This window comes from Pseudophryne corroboree, chromosome 4 (assembly GCF_028390025.1).
Source record: "Pseudophryne corroboree isolate aPseCor3 chromosome 4, aPseCor3.hap2, whole genome shotgun sequence".
NCBI classification, from domain to species: domain Eukaryota; kingdom Metazoa; phylum Chordata; class Amphibia; order Anura; family Myobatrachidae; genus Pseudophryne; species Pseudophryne corroboree.
In genome coordinates this window covers 543,263,928-543,288,263 of record NC_086447.1, presented here as the reverse complement: position 1 = coordinate 543,288,263, position 24,336 = coordinate 543,263,928, and the positions used below count along the sequence as shown (strand labels likewise).

Here is a 24,336-nt window from a genome sequence, read left to right as displayed (position 1 = left end):
CTGGTCTTGGTCTACGGCGGACTCTGCCTTCACAATCTAGTGTTTGTTTTACCTTAGTAAACTTTCCCAGATACAACAATGACATGACATTGCAGTCAGTCACATAGATGATTATTTATGTACTGTAGCTGTAAAATGTAGCAAGGCAAAGCAAAGTCCTATGGGGATACAGAAAAAGAATACAACTGGTAAAGCAACATCAAAAATTGTAAACTAAGGAAGACGTGAAGATGGCTGGCATGTATGAGAATAAATTCAGTAACAAAACAAAGAAAGTTCTGGCAATCACAGGACAAGCCACACTCCTGAAATACAGTATTCATTTATTTCAATTTGCTTTGCTGATAGAATCCAAAGCTTAAAAGTCTGTAAACAACAAGATACACATTTTGTTACAATGTGCTAATCAAATGTTCTCATGCCCTGGATCGCAATGCTGCAACCTCTTGATCTGCTTTCCCAACAGTGTGGCCCAGGACTCAGATCTAGAAGTTTCTAAGCATGGATTTCCCACAACGTGTATGAATAAATTGAGCCATGATTACTAGGGTGTTTGTGGAAAACTGTACAGCACTTTGGTCCTGCTATTAGAGGTGGTCCAGAACCAAACAGATTCACATAACGTATATTCACCAGCATGATGTACAACAAAATATCTTTAAAACATCGCTCTTCAGTTAATGCAGAAAACAGATGCCTTTTCCTTACACTTACATACAAAAATAAACCATCATTTTCAGCAAAAAGCTTTCCTCAGGAAAAATGATTGTTTCTTCAGCCGTCAAAAGAAAGGAATGTAAATAAGCAATAAATACAGAGTGTGCTTCTCCATATTGACATATTTACAATTGACTCTTTGGCTTATGTTTGGGATTCTTTTGAAACAATATATATATGGTACGCTCCAGCCATCAGATGTACAAAACAACAGAAAGCCAAATACAGATTGGTGAAGCCTGAAATGTATAGATAATTAATTTACAGTCAAATCTGCACAGCATTTATAAGCATTTTTAAACAAATTTTATTTATATATAAAAAAAAAAAGTATAGACACATGCAACATATTGGCTTCAGCGTTGTTTGCGAGACGGCTGCATATACAAATACATATAAATCCTTGTGACGAGGAGACACTGTCCAGTTCTGGCCCCCAGCACAATGCATGATCATGTGGCACTAGATCCATCAATACTGTATACAGTCATGGAAACAGCTCATATCCTTTTTTATGAAGCTACAGAAAGTCATAAGAAAAATATTTTTTTTCTTTAGGTTTATTTTTTTCTTTGTTTGCCTTGTTTAAAACGTAAAAGGTCCCATGTAAAAATCCCTTTCTCCACAGTTGGAGTGCTATTTTTCTGAGCTTTTAGAGTTGACCGGCACATCCAACTATGAAGACTCAAGGTATTCTAATGACACATCGTAGCAGAAGCGGTACTGTTCCTGTAATGAAAGAGGGGGAAAAACGGTTGTTAATACAAATAATGGACTCTACTATATAGACAATAACACTCTAATATTAGGGAGTCATGGCGAGCCAAGCATCCAATGCACAGCGTATCCTTGCTTGTTTCTGTAGTAGTGTTATGGGCCCTACACACTGGCCGACATGACTGCACGATATAAACGATCTCGTTCATTAATGAACGAGATAACGTTCATATCATGCAGTGTGGAGACTCTAGCGATGAACGATGCGCGGTCCCGCACTCGTTCATCGCTGGTCCCCCGTCGGCTGTACATGCAGGCCAATATGGACGATCTCGTCCATATTTGCCTGCACTTCAATGCAGCCGGGTGACGGGGGGAGTGAAGAAACTTCACTCCCCCCCTCACTGCCCCCCCCGCCGCCGGGTCGCCCGTCGGCCGTATCCGCCGTCGGGCAGCTCGGCGGCGGATCGGCTAGTGTGTAGGGCCTATTAGAGAAAGGAGCAGACGAGCAATAGCACTGAGGGATGCAAAAAGACAGGTCCAATAAAGAAAGTTATGGTTACTGTGTGATAATACAATCACTGAGAAATCTGTTCATATACTAAAGGGGTAATTCTATAAAAGAAGCCTAAAATGAGTAACATTTTATATGGGGGAAAAAAACAAAATGATTGACGGATTTTCCATAGTCTAAAAATGGTGTTTTAATGTCTTTAGTAAAGTAGTAACAATACTAGAGAGGATAATAATGTTTGAAAGGCAAAGTATCCAGAGAATCATCAGTTACACAGATTGTTCTTCCAAGTTATGAAAATACCACATAATGCAGCCGTCTTGGGAGCAATACATAGGTAACTGTGGGTTGGACTAGCAATGAGAGATGGTTACAGTTCAGGGTCATACCAAGTCCGTAATATAATATACAAGAAAAAAGATACTGTACCCACAGAATTATCAGTACCATGCATGGCTGCTGAGAGGGGGAGGGGCTGGGTACTAAATACCTGGGTCATGCTAATTGGAGGGGCCAAACAGGAGCCGGAGTCCATTGCTGCACCCCACCCCCACTTTCCTTTCAACAGCAGCAGCCACTCTCCTTACTGCTAAATACTGCTAGCTCGAGTCAGGTGATTTTCCTAATTAAAAACTTCTGGAAAATCAGCTTGAGAAATTGAAGTAGATGAAACAAAGAGATACTGCTAAGTATGTCAGACTTGTAGATTAAGTCCATTATTCGCTTCGCTAGGATATAAGGGTTATCAATATCTTGAAATCAGAACACTACATTTTGGTGACAGTTCTTGATCCTAGGTTTAAGTCATACGTGGCTTTCCAATTGAGCCAGGTCCATAGGCAAACGCGGGGGGAGGCGGTTCTGGTTGCCAGGAAACCCCACCTACTGTTAACAAGTGGATCAAATTATGACAAAAATAGTAATGATTTAATCCGATTACTGGAGCTGCCGCCACATCGTGCAGTTTAAGGGACAGAGCAGAGCTGCTGCACATGGCCAGTGGTAGCAGCATCTTCTACCATATTTGCCATGTGTGTGGATCTGAGACCTCATACAGTGTACTGGACCAGATAGCTGCTAGGAAGAAGAGACAGGAGTCATACCATGATGTGGAAGTAGGTGTGCTTGGACAGTGCAGTACTGGTTCTATTATGTTTGTGTATTTATTTATTCTAGCATGTTTAACCTTTTCTTGACCACTTATTTATATTATTTAAATGTGTGACAAAGCCTTTAACATCTATAGTCAAAGACCATCGATAGTGTTAGGTATTAATATTGTGTTCCATACAGTATCCAGTGTATAAAAAGACCAAAGTGTACATTAATCTCCAGGGTTGTTACTAGGTTATTCTACCGCTCCCCCAGACTCCTGCACTGTCGCCAATGTTCCACAGAAAGGATATTGTTGATTGCATTTGGAAACCCCCCTCTAGAAATCCTGCGTTTGTCACTGAGGTCTTAATCGATGCAAAGAGCTCCTGGTAAGCAAGTTGGCAGCTCAAGTGACACATGGCACTATGACATGTCCTCCTTCAGTTTCTTCAGCAACTGCTGCTGCTGCCAAGAAAAATAAGAATTTACTCACCGGTAATTCTATTTCTCGTAGTCCGTAGTGGATGCTGGGAACTCCGTAAGGACCATGGGGAATAGACGGGCTCCGCAGGAGACTGGGCACTCTAAAAGAAAGATTATGTACTATCTGGTGTGCACTGGCTCCTCCCTCTATGCCCCTCCTCCAGACCTCAGTTAAGGAAACTGTGCCCGGAAGAGCTGACACAACAAGGAAAGGATTTGGAATCCAGGGTAAGACTCATACCAGCCACACCAATCACACCGTACAACTTGTGATAACCTTACCCAGTTAACAGTATGAACAACAACTGAGCCTCAGTAACAGATGGCTCATAACAATAACCCTTTTAGTTAAGCAATAACTATATACATGTATTGCAGAGAGTCCGCACTTGGGACGGTCGGCCAGCATCCACTACGGACTACGAGAAATAGAATTACCGGTGAGTAAATTCTTATTTTCTCAGACGTCCTAGTGGATGCTGGGAACTCCGTAAGGACCATGGGGATTATACCAAAGCTCCCAAACGGGCGGGAGAGTGCGGATGACTCTGCAGCACCGAATGAGCAAAGGCAAGGTCCTCCTCAGCCAGGGTATCAAACTTGTAGAACTTAGCAAATGTGTTTGAACCCGACCAAGTAGCAGCTCGGCAAAGCTGTAAAGCCGAGACCCCTCGGGCAGCCGCCCAAGAAGAGCCCACCTTCCTTGTGGAATGGGCTTTTACAGATTTTGGATGCGGCAATCCTGCCGCAGAATGAGCTTGCTGAATTGTGTTACAGATCCAGCGCGCAATAGTTTGCTTTGAAGCAGGAGCACCCAGCTTGTTGGGTGCATGCAGGATAAACAGCGAGTCAGTTTTCCTGACTCTAGCCGTCCTGGCTACATAGATTTTCAAAGCCCTGACTACATCCAGTAACTTGGAGTCCTCCAAGTCCCGAGTAGCCGCAGGCACCACAATAGGTTGGTTCAAATGAAACGCTGATACCACCTTAGGGAGAAATTGGGGACGAGTCCTCAATTTTGCCCTGTCCATATGGAAGATCAGATAAGGGCTTTTACATGACAAAGCCGCCAATTCTGACACACGCCTAGCCGAAGCCAAGGCCAAAAGCATGACCACTTTCCACGTGAGATATTTTAGCTCTACGGTCTTAAGTGGCTCAAACCAGTGGGATTTCAGGAAATCCAACACAGCGTTAAGATCCCAAGGTGCCACTGGAGGCACAAAAGGGGGCTGAATATGCAGCACTCCCTTAACAAACGTCTGAACTTCAGGCAGTGAAGCCAGTTCTTTTTGAAAGAAAATAGATAGGGCCGAAATCTGGACCTTTATGGAACCTAATTTTAGGCCCATAGTCACTCCTGACTGTAGGAAGTGCAGGAATCGACCCAGCTGGAATTCCTCTGTAGGGGCCATCCTGGCCTCACACCAAGCAACATATTTTCGCCATATACGGTGATAATGTTGTGCTGTCACGACTTTCCTAGCCTTTATCAGCGTAGGAATCACTTCATCCGGAATGCCCTTTTCCATTAGGATCCGGCGTTCAACCGCCATGCCGTCAAACGCAGCCGCGGTAAGTCTTGGAACAGACACGGCCCCTGCTGTAACAGGTCCTGTCTGAGAGGCAGAAGCCATGGGTCCTCTGAGATCATTTCTTGTAGTTCTGGGTACCAAGTTCTTCTTGGCCAATCCGGAACGATGAGTATAGTTCTTACTCCTCTCTTTCTTACTATCCTCAGTACCTTGGGTATGAGAGGAAGAGGAGGGAACACATAAACCGACTGGTACACCCACGGTGTCACTAGTGCGTCCACAGCTATCGCCTGAGGGTCCCTTGACCTGGCGCAATATTTTTTTAGCTTTTTGTTGAGGCGGGACGCCATCATGTCCACCTGTGGCCGTTCCCAACGGTTCACAATCTGCGTGAAGACTTCTGGATGAAGTCCCCACTCTCCCGGGTGGAGGTCGTGCCTGCTGAGGAAGTCTGCTTCCCAGTTGTCCACTCCCGGAATGAACACTGCTGACAGTGCTAGCACGTGATTTTCCACCCATCGGAGAATCCTTGTGGCTTCTGCCATCGCCATCCTGCTTCTTGTGCCGCCCTGGCAGTTTACATGGGCGACCGCCGTGATGTTGTCTGATTGAATCAGCACTGGTTGGTTTTGAAGCAGGGGCTCTGCTTGACTCAGGGCGTTGTAAATGGCCCTTAGTTCCAGTATATTTATATGTAGGGAAGTCTCCTGACTTGACCACTGTCCTTGGAAGTTCCTTCCCTGAGTGACTGCCCCCCATCCTCGGAGGCTTGCGTCCGTGGTCACCAGGATCCAGTCCTGTATGCCGAATCTGCAGCCCTCGAGAAGATGAGCACTCTGCAGCCACCACAGCAGAGACACCCTGGCCCTGGGGGACAGGGTGATCAACCGATGCATCTGAAGATGCGATCCGGACCATTTGTCTAACAGATCCCACTGAAATATCCTTGCATGGAACCTGCCGAAGGGAATTGCTTCGTAAGAAGCCACCATCTTTCCCAGGACTCGCGTGCAGTGATGCACCGACACCTGTTTTGGTTTCAGGAGGTCCCTGACCAGAGATGACAATTCCTGGGCCTTCTCCACCGGGAGAAACACCTTCTTCTGTTCTGTGTCCAGAATCATGCCCAGGAAGAGCAGACGCGTCGCAGGAATCAGCTGCGACTTTGGGATATTCAGAATCCAGCCGTGCTGTAGCAACACTTCCTGAGAGAGTGCTACGCTGACTAACAACTGCTCTCTGGACCTCGCCTTTATAAGGAGATCGTCCAAGTACGGGATAATTATAACTCCCTTTTTCCGAAGGAGTATCATCATTTCGGCCATTACCTTGGTAAATACTCTCGGTGCCGTGGATAGACCGAACGGCAACATCTGGAATTGGTAATGACAATCCTGTACCACAAACCTGAGGTACTCCTGGTGAGGTGGGTAAACGGGGACATGCAAGTAAGCATCCTTGATGTCCAGCGACACCATAAAATCCCCCTCTTCCAGGCTTGCAATAACCGCCCTGAGCGATTCCATTTTGAACTTGAACTTCCTTATATAAGTGTTCAAGGATTTTAAATTCAGAATGGGTCTCACCGAACCGTCTGGTTTCGGTACCACAAACATTGTGGAATAGTAACCCCGTCCCTGTTGAAGGAGGGGAACCTTGATTATCACCTGCTGGAGGTACAGCTTGTGAATTGCCGCCAGTACCACCTCCCTTTCCCTGGGAGCAGCTGGCAAGGCTGATTTGAGGTAACGGCGAGGGGGAGTCGCCTCGAACTCAAGCTTGTATCCCTGAGATACAATTTGTACCGCCCAGAGATCCACTTGTGAGCGAACCCACTGGTTGCTGAAGTTTCGGAGATGCGCCCCCACCGCACCCGGCTCCGCCTGTGGAGCCCCAGCGTCATGCGGTGGACTTAGAGGAAGCGGGGGAGGATTTTTGTTCCTGGGAACTGGCTGCCTGGTGCAGCTTCTTTCCTCTACCCCTGCCTCTGGGCAGAAAGGATGCGCCTCTGATCCGCTTGCCTTTCTGAGGCCGAAAGGACTGTACATGATAATACGGTGCTTTCTTAGGCTGTGAGGGAACCTGAGGTAAAAAAGTTGACTTCCCGGCTGCTGCCGTGGATACGAGGTCCGAGAGACCGTCCCCAAACAATTCCTCACCCTTATAAGACAAAACCTCCATGTGTCTTTTAGAATCAGCATCACCTGTCCACTGCCGAGTCCATAATACTCTCCTGGCAGAAATGGACATTGCATTAATTCTAGATACCAGCAGGCAAATGTCCCTCTGTGCATCCCGCATATATAAGACGACATCTTTTATATGTTCTATGGTTAGCAAAATAGTATCCCTGTCGAGGGAATCAATGTTGTCTGACATGGAATCAGACCATGCGGCTGCAGCACTACACATCCATGCTGAAGCAATAGCAGGTCTCAGTATAGTACCTGAGTGTGTATACACAGACTTCAGGATAGCTTCCTGCTTTCTATCCGCAGGCTCCTTTAAGGCGGCCGTATCCTGAGACGGCAGTGCCCCCTTTTTTGATAAGCGCGTGAGCGCCTTGTCCACCCTAGGGGATGTTTCCCAACGTAACCTGTCCGTTGGCGGGAAAGGGTACGCCATCAGTAACCTCTTAGAAATCACTAGTTTCTTATCGGGGGAACTCCACGCTTCCTCACACAATTCATTTAATTCATCAGATGGGGGAAAAGTCACTGGCTGCTTTTTCTCCCCAAACATAATACCCTTCTTGGTGGTAACCGGGTTAATATCAGAAATGTGCAATACATTTTTCATTGCAGTAATCATGCATCGGATGGCTTTTGTAGATTGTGCATTTGTCTCATCCTCATCTACACTGGAGTCAAACTCCGTGTCGACATCTGTGTCTGCCATCTGAGCTAGCGGGCGTTCATGAGCCCCTGATGGCCTCTGAGACGCCTGTGCAGGCGTGGGCTGAGATCCCGGCTGTCCCAAGGCTGCTGCGTCATCGAACCTTTTATGTAAGGAGTTAACACTGTCTGTTAAGATCTTCCACATATCCATCCAATCCGGTGTCGGCCCCGTCGGGGGCGACACCACACTTATCTGCCCTTGCTCCGCCTCCACGTAACCCTCCTCATCAAACATGTCGACACAGCCATACCGACACACCGCACACCCACAGGGAATGCTCTGACTGAGGACAGGACCCCACAAAGTCCTTTGGGGAGACAGAGAGAGAGTATGCCAGCACACACCACAGCGCTATATAACACAGGGATTTTCACTATACTGAGTGATTTTTCCCAATAGCTGCTTATATCTTATTTGCACCTAAATTTATGTGCCCCCCCTCTCTTTTTTACCCTACTTGTACTGGATACTGCAGGGGAGAGCCTGGGGAGCGTCCTTCCAGCGGAGCTGTGAAGAGAAAATGGCGCTGGTGTGCTGAGGAAGAAGGCCCCGCCCCTTCAGCGGCGGGCTTCTCCCGCGTTTTGTATATCTTAATGGCGGGGTTTTTTGCACATATACAGTTTTCCAGACTGTATTATGTGCATAATGTGCCAAAAGGTAATCTTATTGCTGCCCAGGGCGCCCCCCCCCACCAGCGCCCTGCAACCTACAGTGACCGGAGTGTGTGGTGTGCAGTGGGAGCAATGGCGCACAGCTGCAGTGCTGTGCGCTACCTTAATGAAGACCGGAGTCTTCTGCCGCCAATTTTATCTCCTTCTTCTGTCTTCTGGCTCTGCAAGCGGGACGGCGGCGGGGCTCAGGGAACGGACGATCGAGGTCGGGCCCTGTGTTCGAACCCTCTGGAGCTAATGGTGTCCAGTAGCCTAAGAAGCACCAGCTAGCTGCAAGCAGGTAGGTTTGCTTCTCTCCCCTCAGTCCCACGAAGCAGTGAGTCCGTTGCCAGCAGATCTCATTGAAAATAAAAAACCTAACAAATACTTTCTTTCTAGCAAGCTCAGGAGAGCCCACTAGGAGCACCCAGCTCTGGCCGGGCACAGATTCTAACTGAGGTCTGGAGGAGGGGCATAGAGGGAGGAGCCAGTGCACACCAGATAGTACCTAATCTTTCTTTTAGAGTGCCCAGTCTCCTGCGGAGCCTGTCTATTCCCCATGTTCCTTACGGAGTTCCCAGCATCCACTAGGACGTCAGAGAAAAACGTTTCTCAAAAGACCCAGTGGTGATGCAGAAGAGACAACACTACGTTTTGACATCTGGTCGGGTCTAAAAGAATTGCCTAAAATTAGTGAAACCTCTACCATAGCTCCATCCAAAGAATGGTGGAGAGTTATTTTAATGGCAGCATACAAACAGGCATGCCACAGAGTCCTTTTGACTACTAGAAGGAAAAAAAGGCAATTTGGAGGTCCTTGTACAAACTGGCTTTGCATTACTTAAGTTGTCCACCCTCCAGTGTGTACTTAGAATGAGTTTTCAGCACAGCCAGAAACCATATCAGCGATCGGTGTAGGAGTTAACTTACTCAAAATGTGAAAAAAGATGATGTTCATCAAAATGAACTACAAATTCCATGAGGTAGACCTTTACCAGAAATGATATCAAAGTACAGAGACTTCTGTAATGGTAAATTCCAGCGGGGATAAACTCATATTGTGTGGGGATGATGTACACACTTATGAGGGTGAGGATGGTAGGGATGAGGACATCTTGCCACTGCAGAGCTGTTAGCTTAGCTGCCTTAAGCCCATTAGTAGCTTGTTTTGCGGGGCCCAAACAAACCAAGCACCTCAGCCACAAAAGTGGCAGACCCTGCCGCTGAAGTGCTTGGTTTGTTAAAGTATGCATGTACGTTTTAATACAACGGTGGTTGGGAGGGCCCGAGGACAATTCCATCTTGCACCACTTATAGTTTCTGCCACTGATGTGTGGCAATGTTTCATAAATTGCTGCGTGTTTGTGCAGCATGATATAAATTGCCGTGTGCTTGTGCCGCAGCTCCGTCACTTAGTAAGCGAGCACTCTGTAGACTTTGGCCTAAACTGGATGAAAACAATATTGTGAGCTGTGAGGTGTTACTGGAAATTAATATTTTTGAGATTAATACTGTCGGTACAAAAAAAGTCCCAAATTATGTGATTTCAGCATTTTTTTTGTTTCTAAAAAAAAATAATAAAAAAAATAAAAATGCAAAACCAGTCACAGCGTTTAAGCAAAACTGGACAACAAATTAAAACCAAAACATGCAAAATGGTCTGGCGTCCATCTCTAGTTGAAACAATGCCTATATTTGCCAATTGGATTTGGAGCCTGTGGTATTAAACTGGAAAGAAGTTTGCATTTACTGCTAAATGGAAACTGAGACGTAATATAATTAAAATACAAAAAAAAAAAAGTAAAAAAAATAAGAATTTACTTACCGATAATTCTATTTCTCATAGTCCGTAGTGGATGCTGGGGACTCCGTAAGGACCATGGGGAATAGCGGCTCCGCAGGAGACTGGGCACATCTAAAGAAAGCTTTAGGACTATCTGGTGTGCACTGGCTCCTCCCCCTATGACCCTCCTCCAAGCCTCAGTTAGGATACTGTGCCCGGACGAGCGTACACAATAAGGAAGGATTTTGAATCCCGGGTAAGACTCATACCAGCCACACCAATCACACCGTATAACCTGTGATCTGAACCCAGTTAACAGCATGATAACAGAGGAGCCTCTGAAAGATGGCTCACAACAATAATAACCCGATTTTTGTAACAATAACTATGTACAAGTATTGCAGACAATCCGCACTTGGGATGGGCGCCCAGCATCCACTACGGACTATGAGAAATAGAATTATCGGTAAGTAAATTCTTATTTTCTCTAACGTCCTAAGTGGATGCTGGGGACTCCGTAAGGACCATGGGGATTATACCAAAGCTCCCAAACGGGCGGGAGAGTGCGGATGACTCTGCAGCACCAAATGAGAGAACTCCAGGTCCTCCTCAGCCAGGATATCAATTTTGTAGAATTTTACAAACGTATTTGCTCCTGACCAAGTAGCTGCTCGGCAAAGTTGTAAAGCCGAGACCCCTCGGGCAGCCGCCCAAGATGAGCCCACCTTCCTTGTGGAGTGGGCATTTACAGATTTTTGGCTGTGGCAGGCCTGCCACAGAATGTGCAAGCTGAATTGTACTACAAATCCAACGAGCAATAGTCTGCTTAGAAGCAGGAGCACCCAGCTTGTTGGGTGCATACAGGATAAACAGCGAGTCAGATTTCCTGACTCCAACCGTCCTGGAAACATATATTTTCAGGGCACTGACAACGTCTAGCAACTTGGAGGCCTCCAAGTCCCTAGTAGCCGCAGGCACCACCAATAGGTTGGTTCAGGTGAAACGCTGAAACCACCTTGGGGAGAAACTGAGGACGAGTCCTCAATTCCGCCCTGTCCGAATGGAAAATCAGATAAGGGCTTTTTCAGGATAAAGCCGCCCATTCTGACACGCGCCTGGCCCAGGCCAGGGCAAAAAGCATGACCACTTTTCATGTGAGATATTTTAACTCCACAGATTTAAGTGGTTCAAACCAATGTGACTTTTGGAACCCAAAACTACATTGAGATCCCAAAGTGCCACTGGAGGCACAAAAGGAGGCTGTATATGCAGTACCCCTTTTACAAACGTCTGAACTTCAGGGACTGAAGCTAGTTCTTTTTTGGAAGAAAATTGACAGGGCCGAAATTTGAACCTTAATGGACCCCAATTTCAGGCCCATAGACACTCCTGTTTGCAGGAAATGTAGGAATCGACCCAGTTGAATTTCCTCCGTCGGGCCTTACTGGCCTCGCACCACGCAACATATTTTCGCCAATTGCGGTGATAATGTTTTTGCGGTTACATCCTTCCTGGCTTTGATCAGGATAGGGATGACTTCATCCGGAATGCCTTTTTTCCTTCAGGATCCGGCGTTCAACCGCCATGCCGTCAAACGCAGCCGCGGTAAGTCTTGGAACAGACAGGGTCCTTGCTGGAGCAGGTCCCTTCTTAGAGGTAGAGGCCACGGATCTTCCGTGAGCATCTCTTGAAGTTCCGGTTACCAAGTTCTTCTTGGCCAATCCGGAACCACGAATATAGAGCTTACTCCTCTCCATCTTATCAATCTCAGTACCTTGGGTATGAGAGGCAGAGGAGGGAACACATACCCTGACTGGTAATCCCACGGTGTTACCAGAGCGTCTACAGCTTATTGCCTGAGGGTCCCTGGACCTGGCGCAATACCTGTCGAGTTTTTAATCATGTGGGAGACTTCTGGGTGAAGTCCCCACTCTCCCGGGTGGAGGTCGTGCTGAGGAAGTCTGCTTCCCAGTTGTCCACTCCCGGAATGAATACTGCTGACAGTGCTATCACATGATTTTCCGCCCAGCGAAGAATCCTTGCAGCTTCTGCCATTGCCCTCCTGCTTCTTGTGCCACCCTGTCTGTTTACGTGGGTGACTGCCGTGATGTTGTCCGACTGGATCAACACCGGCTGACCTTGAAGCAGAGGTCTTGCTAAGCTTAGAGCATTGTAAATGTCCCTTAGCTTCAGGATATTTATGTGAAGTGATGTCTCCAGGCTTGACCATAAGCCCTGGATATTCCTTCCCTGTGTGACTGCTCCCCAGCCTCGCAGGCTGGCATCCGTGGTCACCAGGACCCAGTCCTGAATTCCTAATCTGCGGCCCTCTAGAAGATGAGCACTCTGCAACCACCACAGGAGGGACACCCTTGTCCTTGGTGACAGGGTTATCCGCTGATGCATCTGAAGATGCGACCCGGACCATTTGTCCAGCAGGTCCCACTGATGCGTGGAATCTGTCGAATGGGATTGCTTCGTAGGAAGCCACCATTTTATTCAGAACCCTTGTGCATTGATGCACTGAGACTTGGCTCGGTTTTAGGAGGTTCCTGACTAGCTCGGATAACTCCCTGGCTTTCTCCTCCGGGAGAAACACCTTTTTCTGGACTGTGTCCAGGATCATCCCTAGGAACAGAAGACACGTCGTCGGAACCAGGTGCGATTTTGGAATATTGAGAATCCAATCGTGCTGCCGCAACACTACCTGAGATAGTGCTACACCGACCTCCAACTGTTCCCTGGATCTTACCCTTATCAGGGAATTGTCCAAGTAAGGGATAACTAAAATTCACTTCCTTCGAAGGAATATCATCATTTCGGCCATTACCTTGGTAAAGACCCGGGGTGCCGTGGACCATCCATACGGCAGCGTCTGAACTGATAGTGACAGTTCTGTACCATAAACCTGAGGTACCCTTGGTGAGAAGGGTAAATTTTGACATGAAGGGAAGCATCCTTGATGTCCCGAGACATCATGTAGTCCCCTTCTTCCAGGTTCGCAATCACTGCTCTGAGTGACTCAATCTTGAATTTGAACCTCTGTATGTAAGTGTTCAAAGATTTTAGATTTAGAATCGGTCTCACCGAGCCGTCCGGCTTCGGTACCACAACAGTGTGGAATAATACCCCGTTCCCTGTTGCAGGAGGGGTATCTTGATTATCACCTGCTGGGAATACAGCTTGTGAATGGCTTCCAAAACTGTCTCCCTGTCAGAAGGAGACATCGGTAAAGCCGACTTTAGGAAACGGCGAGGGGGAGACGTCTCGAATTCTAATTTGTACCCCTGAGATATCACCTGAAGGATCCAGGGGGCTACTTGCGAGTGAGCCCACTGCGCGCTGAAATTCATTGAGACGGGCCCCCCCACCGTGCCTGATTCTGCTTGTAAAGCCCCAGCGTATACTGAGGGCTTGGCAGAGGCGGGAGAGGGTTTCTGTTCCTGGGAACTGGCTGATTTCTGCAGCCTTTTTCCTCTCCCTCTGTCACGGGGCAGAAATGAGGAACCTTGTCCACGAAAAGACTGCGCCTGATAATACGGCGTCTTCTCATGTTGAGAGGCGACCTGGGGTACAAACGTGGAATTCCCAGCTGTTGCCGTGGCCACCAGGTCTGAAAGACCGACCCCAAATAACTCCTCCCCTTAATAAAGCAATACTTTCAAATGCCGTTTGGAATACGCATCACCTGACCACTGACGTGTCCATAACCCTCTACTGGTAGAAATGGACAACGCGCTTAGACTTGATGCCAGTCGGCAAATATTCCGCTGTGCATCACGCATATATAGAAATGCATCTTTTAAATGCTCTATAGGCAAAAATATACTGTCCCTATCTAGGGTATCAATATTTTCAGTCAGGGAATCCGACCACGCCAACCCAGCACTGCACATCCAGGCTGAGGCGATTGCTGGTCGCAGTATAACACCAGTATGTGTGTAAATACCTTTTAGGATACCCTCCTGCTTTCTATCAGCAGGATCCTTAAGGGCGGCCATCTCAGGCGAAGGTAGAGCCCTTACAAGCGTGTGAGCGCTTTATCCACCCTAGGGGGTGTTTCCCAACGCACCCTAACCTCTGGCGGGAAAGGATATAATGCCAATAACATTTTAGAAATTATCAGTTGTTATCGGGGGAAACCCACGCATCATCACACACCTCATTTAATTTCTCAGATTCAGGAAAACTACAGGTAGTTTTTCCTCACCGAACATAATACCCCTTTTTTGGTGGTACTCGTATTATCAGAAATGTGTAAAACATTTTTCATTGCCTCAATCATGTAACGTGTGGCCCTACTGGAAGTCACATTCGTCTCTTCACCGTCGACACTGGAGTCAGTATCTGTGTCGGCGTCTATATCTGCCATCTGAGGTAACGGGCGCTTTAGAGCCCCTGACGGCCTATGAGACGTCTGGACAGGCACAAGCTGAGTAGCCGGCTGTCTCATGTCAACCACTGTCTTTTATACAGAGCTGACACTGTCACGTAATTCCTTCCAACAGTTCATCCACTCAGGTGTCGACCCCCTAGGGGGTGACATCACTATTACAGGCAATCTGCTCCGTCTCCACATCATTTTTCTCCTCATACATGTCGACACAAAAGTACCGACATACAGCACACACACAGGGAATGCTCTGATAGAGGACAGGACCCCACTAGCCCTTTGGGGAGACAGAGGGAGAGTTTGCCAGCACACACCAGAGCGCTATATATATATAGGGATAACCTTATATAAGTGTTTTTCCCCTTATAGCTGCTGTATAGTTAATACTGCGCCTAATTAGTGCCCCCCTCTCTTTTTTTAACCCTTTCTGTAGTGTAGTGACTGCAGGGGAGAGACAGGGAGCTTCCCTCCAACGGAGCTGTGAGGGAAAATGGCGCCAGTGTGCTGAGGAGATAGGCTCCGCCCCTTTTTCGCGGACTTTTCTCCTGCTTTTTTATGGATTCTGGCAGGGGTTAAATGCATCCATATAGCCCAGGAGCTATATGTGATGCATTTTTTTGCCATCCAAGGTGTTTTTATTGCGTCTCAGGGCGCCCCCCCCCCAGCGCCCTGCACCCTCAGTGACCGAAGTGTGAAGTGTGCTGAGAGCAATGGTGCACAGCTGCAGTGCTGTGCGCTACCTTGTTGAAGACAGGACGTCTTCTGCCGCCGATTTTCCGGACCTCTTCTGCCTTCTGGCTCTGTAAGGGGGCCGGCGGCGCGGCTCTGGGACCCATCCAAGCTGGGCCTGTGATCGTCCCTCTGGAGCAAATGTTCAGTAGCCTAAGAAGCCCAATCCACTCTGCACGCAGGTGAGTTCGCTTCTTCTCCCCTTAGTCCCTCGATGCAGTGAGCCTGTTGCCAGCAGGTCTCACTGAAAATAAAAAACCTAATCTAAAACTTTCACTAAGAAGCTCAGGAGAGCCCCTAGTGTGCACCCTTCTCGTTCGGGCACAGAGATCTAACTGAGGCTTGGAGGAGGGTCATAGGGGGAGGAGCCAGTGCACACCAGATAGTCCTAAAGCTTTCTTTAGATGTGCCCAGTCTCCTGCGGAGCCGCTATTCCCCATGGTCCTTACGGAGTCCCCAGCATCCACTTAGGACGTTAGAGAAAAGTAAATAGAATGTGGGATTCATTTACCCCAATGGGCATTTTAGTAACATTTTTGGCTTAATCTGCTTTTATAGTATACCTTTCTCAGGGACCATCTGGGGTGTCTTACGCACATTAGACACATATTGACCCGTAAGGCGTGAACCACCTAGATACATTGCCTTTGTAAGTTATGGCTTCTTATGGTATGTGATGAGCATATAATTGCTGTATATGTATTCATAGTGTTCACGGTAAGCAGTTTCAACAGGGCGCCGTGCCCTGTCCGATTTTAAAATGGCAAAATCTGTCTTTTCCTTGTGACAGCGCCATGCTAAAACAGTCTGCCCTCTTCTGTCCCCACCCAATGGCCACAGTGTCGCACGGGCGGGCCAAGTTGTGGTGTAGCACTCACCACTGGTGGATAGATGCTGTGTGTATGAGCACGGCATCTATTCACAATGAGGGGAGAGCATGGGGCAGCGCAGCATGTTTGTAAGTGCCGGGCACGCTCCCAAGAGTGGCTAACAGGGGTTGTGTCATGAGATCAAGCCCCCTCCCTGCGCCCCCTTTTCGCACAGAAGTTCCCCCCTTCCCCGCTGGTGCCCTGACCACAGTCCACCCTAGCGTGAACACTAACTCACAATAGCAAACTCATGTGTCATGTTGGTTAATCATTGATGTTGTATCAAGGACAAGTAAAACTAAAATGAATGAAGTGCTTGGTGCAGTTTCCATCAGATTAGTGTGCCCCAGGTGTCGGCACAAATTAATACATCCAAGTCTCTATATCGGAGGACATTCTTTAGAAAAATGTGTTGAGGTGCATGTCAGAGATATAGAACCATACTTTTTGTGTAGTGCAACAGTATCAGTAAATCACATTAGCTTTGACTTCACAGCAAAACAGAATCATAAAGATGAGTTAATACCCGATCCTCAGCAGGCACAGTGTTTTAACTCTAGCAAAGTTATTTTGGGCTCTTAGATACACAGAACAAATACACAGTGTGTGAGAGAGAATGACTCAGGGAATGAAGATGTTGAGAGCAACAGATACTGAGATGGTGTAACAGCTACTGTTGTATATATTATTATACCTGTAATATTATTTATGTTGTTTCGTATGTTATCAATTACAAATCCTGAAATAATGAATAAAAAAATAAATCTGTTCCCCATGCAGAAGTTGTAGACTGACTTTCAAATTTAGGAAAAGTACATTAGGTTTAAGGTAAGAAGGGCTATATATAAATATAGCTTAAGTATGTAGATGTGGCGTAACCAGAGCAACCAATCAGGAGACTTCTATCCTTGTCTAATTTGTACTAAATGGATAATAGCTAATTGTTGATTAGTGGGCTATGGGTTCCTGCATATTTGCATTTTTGAGCAATGCCAGTGAATAAATCTCAAGCTCCTCAAATGTCTAGTAGCAATTATAGCTAATGTATGATAACTAGTTTCCATATAACTAATTTACATATTGCTAATTTCACAATGAATCTTGTGAAAGTGCAACGAAAACTACTATGTGTGCAGAATGCAATTAAGTGGTTCCTATGTAGGTAGGGGATTACTACAAACCAAAAGTTTTTTTTTTTTCTTCCTTTTTCCTTTTAATAAAAGCATCAAAAAAAATAAAAAAATAAATAAAATAGAAAGCAATTATCCAAACAAACATTATTTCTCATTAACTGCTTGGTTCATTTGATGAACGTTTGCTTTGCAGGATTTCCATAATGTGCTTGGTTCCCTTAGTTCTTCTGCAGAAGTGATGTATGCAAAGGATGGATCCCAGGGGCTGGCCACATAAATTATCATGAATTGACGAGTATTATGAAACACAGATGGAATGCCGCACTATAGTGCACAGGGCTTTAGTGTAATGCACGTTAGCATAAGGTTTGTAAAAAAGTGGATTTTTAAATTAAACCAATTTTTTATTTACAGTATGTGATGCAGTTAGATTTTTTTTTTATGTGATGCAGCCAGATACACAGGACAGTGGGGCAGATGTATTAAGCCTGGAGAAGTGATAAAGCAGTGATAAGCGGATGGTGATAACGCACCAGCCAATCAGCTCCTAACTGTTAATTTACATATTGGAGCCGATTGGCTAGTGAGTTATCACCTTGCACTTATCACTGCTTTATCACTTCTCCAGGCTTAATACATCTGCCCCAATGTGTCTAATGAGAGCAGGACATCCCAGATGACTCCCGAGAAAAGGTATACTGTAACAGTGGCTCAGGCCAAAAAGGTTACTAAAATGTCCTCAACTATTTTTTTTTTTTTGTATTTTAATGAGATTATTGTATTTTAATTACCCGCAGCAATTAGAAACATTTCCACTTTAATACTATAAACTCCAAAGGAAATTGCTAAATTGGGCAGTTGTGTTCCCCTGCTGAATCTCTTCACTCCCCAAATGCATATGCAAGCACTGGTTATTCTACACATGTCATATGTAATCACAATTTATGAACAGCAGTTGGTAACAAGGTTGATTAAAACAATGGTTCATTAGTGTACTTCCTAACCTACAGAACCTTTAGCATTTTATGAAAAATTCAATAAATAAAACTATATACAGTTCAAAGCTTGCTTAAATGTTCAACCCCCACACTACAGTGATTGTACATTATATAGAAGTACATATGGCAAATAGTAAAGGTTAATTCCACCATGAAAGGTTATCAGTAAGCTCCATATTTTTAAAATCGAAAACACTAAAATTAGGTTTTTTAAATTCATGTTTTAGGATTTTATAGGTTTTAAAACATTTTAGTTTGGGTATTTACATGTATCAAAATCAAATAAAACCATGCAACATATTATGTTTGAAACATTGGGTGGTATTAAAATGAGATATCACGTCTAATCTTCTTTCTAAAGTAATCCCCGTTATTGCGCATATCACGCCCACAGTAATCAGGTTTAGCTGCGTAAAGGGTTGGGCACCCTCGCTATGCCAGGTGTAGCGAGCTGAAATGATGACACAACGCCCATCAGCAGAAACAGAACGGGTGTGGAAGCTGGCCGAAAGAATTGAATACAGCCCATCATGTCTTTATTACAGATGTGTCCTGCTACTTCCTTAGCGTTAGCTCCTGCAATGCGCTATGCATCCATTCACAGCCATGGCTTTCCCATAGAAGCGAAAGGATCGCAGGTGAATGCATACGCTCGCACCCACGAATCTCAGGAGCAGGCAGTCGTTCTGCGTACACTATGCAGCAAGGCTATAACAAGACACATCTGAATATATGAATTACACATGAAAACTACTTATTCCACACACTTCCTCAGTAAATTTACAGTATATAGTTTTAACTTAAGTAACAGAATTAGGTCTTTTTAGGATCTAACAAATAATATAGGTCATTTTAGGCACTAGCAACCCGATTAGGTCATTTTAGGTCCTATAGAAATTAAGTATGTTATTCACTGGTATATAAAGCATAAAGGGAAATTGAAATTTTGAGTGTAATGGGAAAGGATTAGAATAGGATAGAAGCTAAGAATCCTTGCCTTAATTATCAGTAAGAAATTCAGTATATGAAGAACGGGGATGTAGTGAGCAGCCTGACGGTCAGAAGACCAGCGACAGAATACCGGCACCTGCCAGAATGGTAACGCTGGAATCCTGACAGCCGATTCTCTGAACGTAAGTATGCCAGGGAGGGTTAGGGTAAGACTGTGTGGGGAGGGTTAGGCTGCAGATGGGGCAGGGTTAGACTGTTGGGGGAGGTGGGGGGGGGGGGGGGGATTTCATGTAAGTGGACACATCTGTAGTTTAGTTTATTGGTGCACCTGTCGGGATTTTAGGCAAGCAGAATATTCTGACCGCCTGCATCCCGTACACAACCCGCAGAACAGTGTCTGTGTAACCTATACTATTGTAGATGTAATAATATCCTTAGTAAATGCTTCAATTACCATCAGAGTATTCTGAATGTGCATATTATGAAAATGATGTCGGTGGCTGCAGAACAGTCTGCAGTGACATACGTTTTCATGCAATACCTAAGTAGAAAACGACATATACCATCAAGTAATGCTTGCATAACAGCTCTACTAATCAACATATGAAATGTACATGTCCAGTGAACTCCATGCTGCCCTCAACATAACTTGACAGGTTTTAAGAACAAAAGAGGCGACTCACTCTAATGAGGAAGGATATCAGGATCACAAAATGCAGCCTATAGGAAGTATTTTATAGAAGGGTATTCTCGTGCAGTGGGATTCTCAATAGGGTTCAGTATATTAGAAAAAAAATCGGTATCACTTTTCTAAGTTCTTCTTTCTAAAATCAGACTATGGCATTAACAAATGAGGCTTTGGAATGCCATTTAAAACTCTTTTGCTAGAATATCCGGCGCAGTTTGAAACTGGTGCAGGGTTCAAATTGGATATTTCTTCCTAGATCTTTGATAGTCTGCACCCAAGAGAGTCCCTCAATAGCTTCCTGTTTTCTACATTGGAAATCTGCAAGGTTAAGCTTGAAATCCGAAGCGGAATGTGAGAGTGGGCAGTGTGCAGTCTACACCATTATTTTATTTACTTTTACAAAAATCGATAAAGCAATAATAAGAAAAAAAAAAACACTAAAAGAGGATGATGATAAAAATGTTGACGATGACAAAATCAATAAACTGTAACAAAACCTCTACAACAAGAGGCTTACGTTTGCATTTAAGATATTGAACAAGCAATTCAACTTTTTTTTATCAAGGTAAATTTGCATGCTTTGTTATCGTACTGTACATTATAAAATAAATAAGTGTGTGAGGTAAAGTAACAAGACTTACAAGAGAAGTTAAAGGGATAACAGTATTTTTGCTTTACAAAAGAGAATGTTGACCACTACACATCTCTTTTCAACAGTATTCACAAATGTGGTAGTAATGGTGGGAAATGTGTTTTGTAGTATTAACCCACTGCACCCTATAACATGTAACTTGCGTATCTCAGTAGGAGGTGGTAATAGTTCTAAACAAGATAAATCCAAATCATCCTAAGCGTTTTAAAGTCATTAATGTCAGTAATAAATATTCCTTAGTTCTAAGGCAGATGTAGTAAAAAATATTAAAAAGCGTCCACAATCATAGTCCGCAAATTAAAGGCCCACCAGTTGCAAGTAAAATCTTGAATGACATTCTAAGAGATGCTTTTCAGAAGACTGATAATAAACTCACAAAATGTCAACATGGGTTTATGAAGGACTGGTTATGCCAAGGCACTTCGATTTGGTTTTATAAGTATGTAAGATACTGTAATTTTAATGTAATGTATTATTAATAAATGGAGCACAAATAGGGAAACCTGACAGAGAAATGGAATAGGATTACAAGGCGCTAGTTATGCCATTACATGGTAGTTGGCAGCTGCTACCAATGCTAATAAAATACTGAAATGCATAAAAAGTGGGTGGGGGCTGCAAACAGAATTTTTATTTTTCCACTGCTTGTCCCTTGTTACATTAAATATGGGCTGCAGTCCTAGACACGTAAGATATAAGATGGGCACAGCATTACATGAGGGTACAGAGGCATTAACATAAAGGAGGATCTGCATTAGAAAGAGGTTTTAGAGGTGACCAAATAGTAAACATAAGAATAGGTTGAATTTGATGGACTTGGCTGGTCAGCCCAGCTAAATGTTACCGAGCAGCACAACAGACAAAAAGCATATTTACAGTACATGACATTTTAGCTTCTCTTAAATTGGATTTAGATTTTGAGCAGCCTGAAGTAGATGTGGACACTGCCACTGGTACTCACCGGAATTTCCACCATATTTGGCTTGCTGTTGCGTAGTGTTTTCACAGCATGAAAGACATCTACTACATTTTGTCTTTTGATCATTTCACACACAATACTAATGGCACAGAACATTCCACTTCGCCCTCCACCATTTCTAGACAGAACGAGAGTAGTTATTTATTCCAGCTGACACAGTGTTAATATTAACATCCAAGTTAAATTACAAAAAGCCACTGAAATTGGCCATACAGCAATATACAGATAGATTGATACAGTAGAAAGATAAATCAAGCTAATAAATTATGATGCAATTGTTGAAACCGTTACTATTATTCGGCCTTTTAGGTCACTTCGATAGCAGCGGGCAGAGGCGTCGGAAAGGTGCTGGGCAGGGGGGGCAACGGGGCAGCTTGACCCCCCAAACATGATTGAGGCGCAGGTGTGGGGGAGTGCTAACTTTCAGATCCCCATAGGCGGTTTCAACTTTAAAAGTAGTCTGCTGTCGGTGTTGCAGGGTGCGGTATCCATTCTTCAGTACAAGCCAGCTGTCACTTCACTGATGCATTACTGGGGGAGGCGTGGCTGCGGGATATCCCAACAGGCTTTACATTGCCACGCCTCCTCCCAGTAATACATCAGTGAAGACGCACACTCGCTAAGGTAGCTGCGCCGGGGGCCCACTGATATCAACATGAGAGTTCCCCTTCTAGCCTGTAGTCCGGGAGGCAGATATTTTCCTCCTCTGTCAGTGCACGCTCTCCAGAGGACGCCCGCCATCTTCAGCTGCACATCGCAGCAAAGAGCTTGCATCCGCAAGAGCTAGCACAGAGCAGCAGCCGCCCGCCCGCGGACGTCTTAGTTAGGTAACAGTTAGGAAATGCCCCCCTTCATCCCCCCCTTACTCTTAAATAATTTAAATGTGGCTTGACCTCCGGAAGGCAGGGCTTAGCGTCGGCACCCACCAACTGAGGGACGCCGTCTAACTGGGGCTGAAGAGACAGCCGGCTAGTACAGAAGAAGGGGGGGACTCACCGTACCCTGTGACAGCCGACTACTTTACAGGTGAAGATGCCTGCGTAAATGCCGAATATTCGCTCCCCTGCACTAAGGGTAAAGGGGGGAGGGACTGTAGGTGGTTGAAGGACAGGAGAACACAGCAGGGGCGCCAAAATGAAATCCCAACTTGCCCCCCCCCCGCAGCCTGAAATCATTCTGGCGCCCCTGGCAGCAGGCTACAGCACAGTGTAACGTATTTGCGCGTTGTATGTAAAATTAATATTTATTTTTCACAAACCAGCAGTATATACAAGCTTGGTTCTTGCAACCAGTTACGCATAAATTTCCAAACTTTAAAAAGCAAAGTAGCCATCATCAAAACCAATGTGATAGTAGTACAAAGCTGCCCTAACACCTCCACCACACAAAACATAAAGCAACAATACATACATGTGAAGAGACACATTTTAAACCTTTAATTATGTGTCATTCTCACTTTGAAGCACAAATAAACTAGGTCAATAAGGACATTCATTAGCTGACACAGGGAAGATAAATGATTTCTCTTAGAGGGTAACTCACAGGCAGTGAATAATGGTGCGTCCCTCCCCTTCATCACACTCCTCTTGCCATTTTTCAACTTGCAAAATCAATTTCAGGAAAGATCTTTTAGAACTTGGCACCTCCCTGTGAGACGCCCAGCCCAAGTACTGGAACTGCTGCACCATCAGATAACCTTCTTGAGGCTGTCCAAAGCAAAGACAATTACAATTGAATATCATATACATTAAAATCAAATAATCCTCTTAAAAATATAACTATACAGTACATGCGCTTGTTAAAAACGGAATAAAAAAAAAAAAAAAAAAGGAACAACTATTTATCATCAGCAGAAAGTAACTGTGCTTTTATTATTATGACCCTTTATTTATATGGCGCCAGAAGGGTCTCGCAGCACCTAACAAAGTACATAAACTAATAAGCAAAACAAGAAAACAGTGACTTACAATACAAGACAATGCATGACAAGTACATGGTATATAAACATTTCTACATCAGGGGACATGACACTGAAATAAGCATCAGGGTGGCAGAAACCGAGGGATAGGTGTCATTATAGGGATTATGGAGTAGATGATAGTATAAGTAAGGGAAGGAAAAGCACATGATGGGAGAGGGCCTTGCTCATGAGAGGATACTGGGTTCAAAATCACTCAGTCATGGTGGTAGATGAAAAACCAACAGTGGTTTATTGAACAGAATGGGTTATAAACAGCTCAGCACACTTCTGTGATCCAATTCTACACGACTATTCCCTCCTGGAACTCCTGACAGAACATTACTTCTTAGCCAGTCTCCTGCCACTCTCAGTCTCCTGCCACTCTCTGACCTTCTCTCTCAGATCTCTCTCAATTCCTCTAACTCTGGCTCCCCTAGCAGATTCCATGTGGCTGCTTCACTTCTGCAGTGCATGAACGCATTCCCCAGATGACACAACTTGTCCTGTATGCTGGATACTCTCCACCTGCTGATTACCCGCTGAGCTTCATTCCAGTACTCCCAAATGTATTGCATTTTGGTAACTATAAATA

General features: G+C 45.0%; 1 protein-coding gene across 11 annotated transcripts in view; it reads right to left on the bottom strand.

Annotated features, from left to right (window-relative positions):
- Positions 1-306: 306 nt before the first annotated feature.
- PTPRK (protein tyrosine phosphatase receptor type K) overlaps positions 307-24,336 on the bottom strand; it is a 689,055-nt gene continuing 665,025 nt past the window's right edge. For all 11 annotated transcript variants that reach the window (XM_063917350.1, XM_063917338.1, XM_063917340.1 and 8 more), the window contains 3 exons: positions 23,327-23,490; positions 21,767-21,902; positions 307-1,446 (listed from right to left, as the gene is read on the bottom strand). In XM_063917350.1, the coding sequence (XP_063773420.1) occupies positions 1,393-1,446; positions 21,767-21,902; positions 23,327-23,490 (354 nt within the window). In that variant the 3' untranslated portion in view covers positions 307-1,392. The remainder of the gene's footprint in view (positions 1,447-21,766; positions 21,903-23,326; positions 23,491-24,336) is intronic.